Source organism: Mastomys coucha, chromosome X (genome assembly GCF_008632895.1).
Source record: "Mastomys coucha isolate ucsf_1 chromosome X, UCSF_Mcou_1, whole genome shotgun sequence".
In the NCBI taxonomy this organism is placed as follows: domain Eukaryota; kingdom Metazoa; phylum Chordata; class Mammalia; order Rodentia; family Muridae; genus Mastomys; species Mastomys coucha.
The window spans coordinates 135,075,695-135,083,842 of NC_045030.1; the positions used below are offsets into that span (position 1 = coordinate 135,075,695).

General features: G+C 38.4%; 1 protein-coding gene across 1 annotated transcript in view; it reads right to left on the reverse strand.

The window, feature by feature from the left end:
• Positions 1 to 8,148, reverse strand: part of Gucy2f (guanylate cyclase 2F, retinal) — an 83,579-nt gene that overhangs the window by 53,883 nt on the left and 21,548 nt on the right. Inside the window, exons 3-4 of the mRNA XM_031377966.1 lie at positions 4,167 to 4,521; positions 2,742 to 2,826 (exon numbers count right to left, since the gene is read on the reverse strand). Coding sequence (XP_031233826.1) covers positions 2,742 to 2,826; positions 4,167 to 4,521 — 440 coding nt within the window. The remainder of the gene's footprint in view (positions 1 to 2,741; positions 2,827 to 4,166; positions 4,522 to 8,148) is intronic.

Sequence of the window (8,148 nt, forward strand, 5' to 3'; positions counted from 1 at the left end):
TCTCTTTCTCTCCTCTCTTTCTTGTACCCTCTTCTCCTTTCCCCTCTCCTTTCTCTCCTCTCTTTCTTGTACCCTCTCTTTTCCCCTCTCCCTCTTGCCCATCTCTTTCTTGGTCTGCTCAAAGGCTATGCTCTGACTTTCTTTTCTCTATAATTCAATACTACAATGTGTTCACTGAGCCAGAGTGAGAGAAACAACCAGTGAATCAAAATGCTTTCCCAAACTGGTCTAAGGAGACTTCTATAATAACATCACTGTAGCTTTAAGTACCAGCAACCCAGTCAATTGTTCTCTGTGACTTAACTGGTTTGGAAACAAACAATTAATGTGTTTCTAATTGTCTGCCAACAAATATGTCCCTTATCACGGTGGGAGCTGCTACCCAGCAGAGAAAATTAAAAGAGCCCTGTAGTGACTTCTTGGGTAGAGCACATGAATCTTTTGGCAAAGTAAAACATCACTCCCTAACTTATCAATTTCATATGTGTAGAAACTGGTCTACACATTAAAGCAGGCACACCTGTGAAAATAATTGCACTTCACAATACAATCTAGTAGAATGCAAATTGGACTCCCAATTTGGGAGGGAGGGGAGCAGTGCTGATTCTGCCATTAATTAGCCAGGTGCAGGTGACCTTGCATAAACCATTTAACCCCTTCCTGACTCAGTGTCTCCTGTCTAGCCGAACAACACTCCTTACATTCCCTGCTGTAGTGAGTTGTTTTGAAAATCAAATGAGATAATGTATGTGAAAGTGCTCTGAAAACCAGGAAGCACTGGGGAAATATCAGGGCTCATTATCATCATTAGTATCACAAAGCTCAGGAGAGCCTTACAGAAAGGCAATGCAATCTGGTTCAGAGGAGTAGGAAGAAAAGAGAAGTTCAAAGAATCCTTTGTTTTGGGGTAGTTAGGTTCTTTGCACATCTTTCTTTCTGGGAAAAAAAAAAAACCTTAAACAATCAAAACACACAGAAAAGGAAGGAACAGGGAGTGACTCTCCTGCAAGTAATCATCTATTACAGAAACTCATCAGCTGCTTGGCTCTTCTGATTGCAGCCGTGGTGGGCAGAGAGAGGGAGGAAGGCATTGAAGAGGGTGCATCTTTTATGCTTTGTTAGCTGAGGAACCAAGGACTAAGTGACTCTGGGAAATGATGTACCTCTCTCTCATCTCTGAGTTTTCTGTGACCACTTGAAGTACCAATTGTCTCAAACTCATTTTCCTCTCCAATCATTTTCCTCTCTAATCATGTCCCTCTCCAATCATATCCCTCTTCAGTCTTCTTTGCCCTTCAGCTCACAAGCTCCAAACAACCCCCCCCCCACCTTTGTGGGTCTGCTATTTTTCTTTTTTTCCCTTTTCTTCCCAACGATTAATGGGTTGAACTCACTCAAAACCCAGAATACCAATCCATTCTGTTTAAAAGACACGCAAGAATTATCATTTGATTAAGAATATAAGCATCTCTGACTGTGAGTGCAGTTTTTACCTTGACATGAAATGGTTAAATACTGGGTAGCAAGAGCCTGTAACTCCTAAAATCCACCCGGGGTGGGGGGGGGGGGGGGGGGTGTCTGTCATTTATTTTTGCTGATTATCTAAGGATGTTGAATGAATATTAAATTACTTGGCAGCATGTCACATTCAGACCAATCTTGAAAACAGGTCATCAAAATTAGTGGACCAACTGTTAAGGGATTTGAGGGAGGAAGGCAGACTAGATAATAACTATGATGTTGATGAATGAAGAGTGTAGTTTTTATCTAAGGAAGAACAGTAGAAACCCAGATTGTAGTACTCTGGACAAGAAGCATGGATGTCCAAATGAAAAGCCTGGGTTCTCAACAATTGCCAGGAGAAGTCTACAAAGGGCTCAAGTTTCTCCATTTATTGAGTACCTACTATAAATCACATACTGAGGTAAGTGCTTTATTCACTTTTACTTATTTATTTTTAATTATCCATATATGCATGTGTGTATGGGTACCTGCATGAGCTCAGTGCCTGCAGAAGCCAGAAGAAGGCATCAGATTCTTTGGAACTGGAATTATAGGCAGTGGTGAGCTACCTGACATGGGTGCCAAGAGCCACTCAGTACTCAATCTTATCCACTAAGATACTCTACACCTCCTAAAATATTTGTATATATCCTATGTGTGTGCATGGTAAGGAGAGGAGAGGAGCTCATATGGGCCACAGCATGCATTTGTTGGTCAGAAGACAATTTGTAGAAGTCAATTCTCTTGTTTCACCATTGTGGGTCATAGGACTCAAACTCAAATCTTCAGACTTAGTAGCAATTGTGTTTACACAGAGAATGATCAAGCAGGACCTGCTATTCTATATGTATGACTTAGCACCACTATACATAGAGCTTAGACTCTAGCTAAAGCCTACCTAAAATAGTCCAACTCTATCTGCCACCATATCATTTCATGGAGAAAGTAGGGCATAGATAAGCAATAATAGAAAGGCCTAAAATCCTAATTCTCTTATCTCACCATCATATTGATCTACTCATAGGCAACATCACCGCTGACAATACAGCTGTGAAAGTTTTTCTCAGCATTTCAGTCTTAAATGGGGCCAGTAGGGATGGTGAAACACTATGGGAAAGAAAATCAGTGGGTCATGTAATGAGGCAATTGTACTGAAACATGACTTCCTGGAAATCAATATTAACAAGACTGTTGTGGACTTCTATTTTGTATATACAAAAAGAACAAAAAAAATGTACCTTACAAGGTAAGCAAATCCATTGATAGACAGCAAGGCTATAAGCAAAGCAAAGCAGACCATCATGGCCAAGGCAGGGTCAATACCTGCTCAGGGAAGAGAAGAAAATGAACAGCATTAAAACAGAAAAAGCAGTAAATAAAGCACACCACAGAGTGACTCCTCATGCTTTCTGGCGACTCTAAAATCAAGCCAGATGTACCTAACCTAATTCTATTTTTTCTACAGCATAGTCTGTCGTGTTGACTTTATGGACAAAAAAAAAAAAGCAATTTCACTGTTCTGAAGCAAACCCACTCACCACTCTGACAATAATGAATCACATGAATTAAGGCTGATCAGGGTGTTTTCATTGGAGAAAAAGTCTACAAATGGAAAACTCTGAGTGCATTCATTTATGTAGGGTAGCAATAACTTTCTTGAAAATAGGTGTAGTAGCTTACCTGTGAAGGGTAAGTACTATGTTGTCTAAAATAAAAGCCCGTCTTAATCCAGCTGAGTCCACTGACCTCATGAATTGCATAACATTTGCCCTTCAAGGATGAGGTAGGGCCAATTTATGACAATTAGTGTTTTCATAAGCATATCAGTTGATCTCTATGAATCTAAGTGTTTAAATAGATTACAAGTATTTCAAGAGAAAATACTTGATGATTGAGTGAAGAGGCAGTTGGATGTGTGATGCTAAAGTGAAATCGGAGTCAATCCTTAGTTCACACAGGTGTACATGTTTTTGGAAAGGTATAGACAGATACTTAAGTCAGGATAATATGGGTACTTCCAAAGGTATGCTCTGGCTGTCAGAGATTTGATGAGATTTCCCTCCTCCAAAAGCCAGGAGGGGCCCACTAGTCAATCAAACTGCAGGACTGATAAGGAACATCAAAATTACTAGCTGTGATTCCTACCCTCAAGGAGCAGTATAGCAGGAGAGTGAGGAGTTGCGACCACTATATGAACAACAACTAAAAGGTAAATTTTTGCTAGGCTGTAAGACAGAGAAGGTTAATGAAGTGGTAGTTCAGTAAGGAGATGGTGTAAAGATGGTGTTCTTGTGATAGGATCTGACTGATAAGGGTGGGATATACAGGTGATCTCTCTCGTAGGAGAAAGCAACCACAGGCCCCAGGCAACTAAAGTCAAGGGAGGAAAATGTTTTCCTTTTATTAAAGTAATGTCTTTGAGAAAGACTGAGATCTCTTTCAGAACCAGTGATGTGTTAGCTTTTAAACTGTAAGTGATTCTTTAAGACTGGAAAGTACATCTTGCAGTTGTGATTATTTTGAAATTAAGATGTTTGTGCAACTTAAAATACAAATGTTTGCTCTTATGAGTGCTTCAATATTAAAATATACCTTGTCTTAAAGAAGCATTCCTATAGCCCACACTGAACTAAATTGATAACCAGCGATTTCCCATTACTTACCTCCTTGGCAGATCTTCCCTTCTGCAAACCAGCATTTTGCATCTGCGCTAGTAGGCCTGCCGCCAGGGAAATGAATGGGGGTCCCTCTGAACCTTAGCAGTTCAGTTTCCATGTCCACAGTGTAGGTGCCATGGAGTTCCCACTCTTTCCCGTTGGTGTCCAGGATTACATATTCAGAAATTCCATTTCCATTTGAATCCGTCCTTATCAACTGGTTGAATCCATAGAACTGCATGTTTCTGGAATGGTGAACCAGGCTGGCAGCACTGGCCCGTCCGTTTTCTTTCATAGCATTATTCAGAGCTTGTGCGATAAAGTAAATTGAATTGTAGATGGTTCCAAACAACGGTGAAACCTAGTTTTAAAAATTACAATTATCTTGAGCCCTACTCACCCTAGAGCAATTTTAGAGTATGTTCCAACCTTCTCTTCATTATTATGTGCCACACATCTGAATGGAGCAGAGCTCTGAAGACCCAGAAGGGGATTTCTGAGGACTTGCTTGGTTTCTCTCCTGAAATTTTCTATTTCCCCACCCCCAGGCCTTAACATCTTTAAATATATCAAATATGACAATTTTATGAGCAAACCAAGTCATACATAGTATATGCTTATGCTACTCAACTAAAAATGTGTTTTAGGATTTAAAAAGAACGCTAAAAATCAAGCATGAAACTAGACAAGGGAAAATCCAGGAAAATTATTGGTGTGTTGTGCATGATAAAATCACTTCCTTGCACTACTAGAGTAGTAGGTATATATATGAAAAGATTGTAAATAATTGGTCACCACAATCCATGCCTTTGTCTCCCTGTCTTTGTCCAAAATGCCTAGTCTACTATTAGATACATATTCCTCAGAGAAAATGGCTATTAGGATTTAGTTTTAAATGCACATTCATATGCTAGACAACTTGAGCAACCAATCCTACATCCAATTGGCTAGCATAATTGTAAAACTTAGAGGAGAAGCCACCATAAATCAATAGGTAGACTACAGAAAATTGCATGAGTATGCCTGCTACACAATTGTTCCAAAGGCATTGATATTTGTATACCATGCCTGACCTTGACAACATTGATAACATACATTGAGCTTGTAAGTTATTTCTGGAATAACCCTTGTAATTTTTTATAAAAGATGAAGAGAAAGCTCAAACACCCCCCCTCTACTCTGCAGCCCCCCACAGTCATGGTTTCCTATAGCATTTCAAATCAAGTATGGAAGTCAAGAAGTTTATGATCATGTCATTTTTATCAAGCTTTGAGGACAGCTGATTACTCACAGGTTTTATATCCTAAGGTCGACAGGGCTAACCTCCTGTGACAAGCTTCATGTGTGAAGAAAAAACACATTTATAATTAATTGAATTGTGTTTGTATTGGAAGTGCAAGTCAATATGCAGAGAGGTGCAGTAGCTAACAGGATAGTGCTATGCTTTGTTTACATAGAAAATGGTGGGTCAACCATGTCTTCATATTAGCATCACCAAGGCATATCAAAACCAAACTCATAGTAACAAATTGAGATGATTATTTGGGGATTGTGAAAAGCCTCAGGGAGATTCTAATATATCTAAAAGTTGTAAAAGCAATAGACTATTCCTAATGAAAGAATGTTTGGGTGAGTCACATTACCTTACATAAATGATATTATGGAATTATTATAACCTTTTATATCATTTAATTAGGCATTTTTATAAGTAGCAAAGGGAGATCCAGAGAAGATGGTGATCTGACAAGTTTACTCATTCAATCATAAAATCAGGACTAGATTACAGGGCTCCTATATCTTGGATTAGTCTTCTTGATTGGAAAAAAACATTGGCTACAGTTTCTTCTGGTTCTGATCTCCTCTAAAAGTTCCTGACTTTTGGCCAAGTCAAGAGACTAAAATTAAACTAAATGTTTTTTTTGGCCTATATATGGGTTCTTGTTTAGCTTTCTCCTCTCTTCATATTAGAGTGCCCCAAACTCAGGTCTTTAGCTTCCTGTCTATCTATACTCTCTCCTTTGATGACCACTCTAATTTTATGAATTGAAATAGCATATCTACCCCATAACTCTCAGCCTTAAGATTCAAGTTCAGACCTCTCTCCTGTATTCCAGATTCAAATAGTCAATTGCTTATGTCAATAACACTACTTGAATGTTATATTTCAACATACCCTGAATTGATCTCTACCCCAACGCCCCATTCCATATACAATAAGTATCTCTCCTTTTTCTAAATAGCTACTATATAGTTCCATTTTTTTAGACTCCTGAGTCTCAGTCTTCTGAATTCTGTTTTAATGAACTCTCTCCACTACCCAACCTAACATGTACTCTTCAGAAACAGATTCGATATATATCAAAACAGGGTATCCACCTTTAATGAATGACCAGACACGGAGGTCACTTAGGAAGTTTTCAACAATCCCTTGTCCTAACTTTTGTGGAGAGTGCTTTCTGAGATATTGGTAGGTTATGAGAAAAGGTGAAGGAGAGAAGGCAAAGTACAAAATCAATACTAGTAAAATAAAAGCTAGTTTTTAAACATCCACAGGGCAGCAAGCCCCTGAAAGAAGAAAAGAACACTGATGTTCTGTTTTGAAAGGCATAGAGTCTTCTGGGAAAGAGACCACATCTATCTATCTATCTATGACCAAAAATAAAATAAAATAAAATAAAAAAATAAAAAGCATTGAAACTCTTAAAAAACACTTCTGCCTCTGAGTTGACACATTACACAGTGTTTTCTGCTACCTAGTCTATCCTGCCATGTTCTCAGGTAGCCCCCTGGTAGAACTGGCTGACAGCAACTCCCTATGATTACTGAAACTTGAAGTTTAATCTTCAGGATTTTCTCAACTCTTCCATTTATTATAGACAGACAGATAGACAGACACAGAGAGGGGGGAGGCTGCTATAAGAGCTCTCATAGCCACAAAGGTATAATAGAGAAGAGGTTTGAAGTTAAAAGAAAAGCTTACTAGCAGTGTTCAATTCCAAAGACGGAGCTATCACCCTAGCCCACTATCCATGGAAAAACTTGGGTCTATCAAATCTTAAATATTTGGTCCTGGGTTGGTGGAACTGTTTGGGAAGGATTAGGAGGTGTGACCTTGTTAGAGTAGGTATGGACTTGTTCGAGAAGACAGTTCAATGGAGTTGGGATATCTATCTATCTATCTATCTATCTATCTATCTATCTATCTATCTATCTATCTACCTACCTACCTATCTATCTACCTACCTACCTATCTATCTACCTATCTATCTATCTATCTACCTACCTGCCTATCTATCTATCTATCTATCTATCTATCTATCTATCTATCTATCTCCATGTTGGGAATCAGGTGTATGCTACTCTTCTAGGACCATGCCCACATGCCTGCTGCCATGCTCCCTGTCATAATAGTCATAAACTTAACATCTTAAACTTTAAGTGCCATTAAACATTTTCAATTAGCTCCATTGCTCATGGTGTTTTGTCACAGGGACAGAAAGCTGACTAAAACAAGAAGCAAAACAAAATGGGCAGGAACACCTGCCAGACAGATGACTTTGTTGATCTCACAGTCTAGAAGAGAAAAACTTTTAATGATTCATGCTATTGTTTTTGCCTACTGTGTAGATCTGAACCTGAACAATGGTAATTGAAATATATCACTGGTTTTTGTTTTGTAACTTTAGATAACTCTATTCTAAGCTTTTAAGAATCATTAAAAATAAGAATAAGGTCACAGTAAAGAGCAGAGCTACCTGAATTTTTTCAGCAGTTTATGCTTGTATAAAGTTGATTGTTATCACTTGGTCCTCAGAAGTGTACACTAAAACCTACTTCAAACAATCATTATGTGAATAACAAAAATTTCAGCATCACTTTAAAAACAATAAGCTAGGCATATGCAGAGACTTAAGAACTTTAAGTTAATTGAATTTCTGCTGTTAAAATGATACAATAATTTATTATCAGAATCCTTTAACTTGCTCAA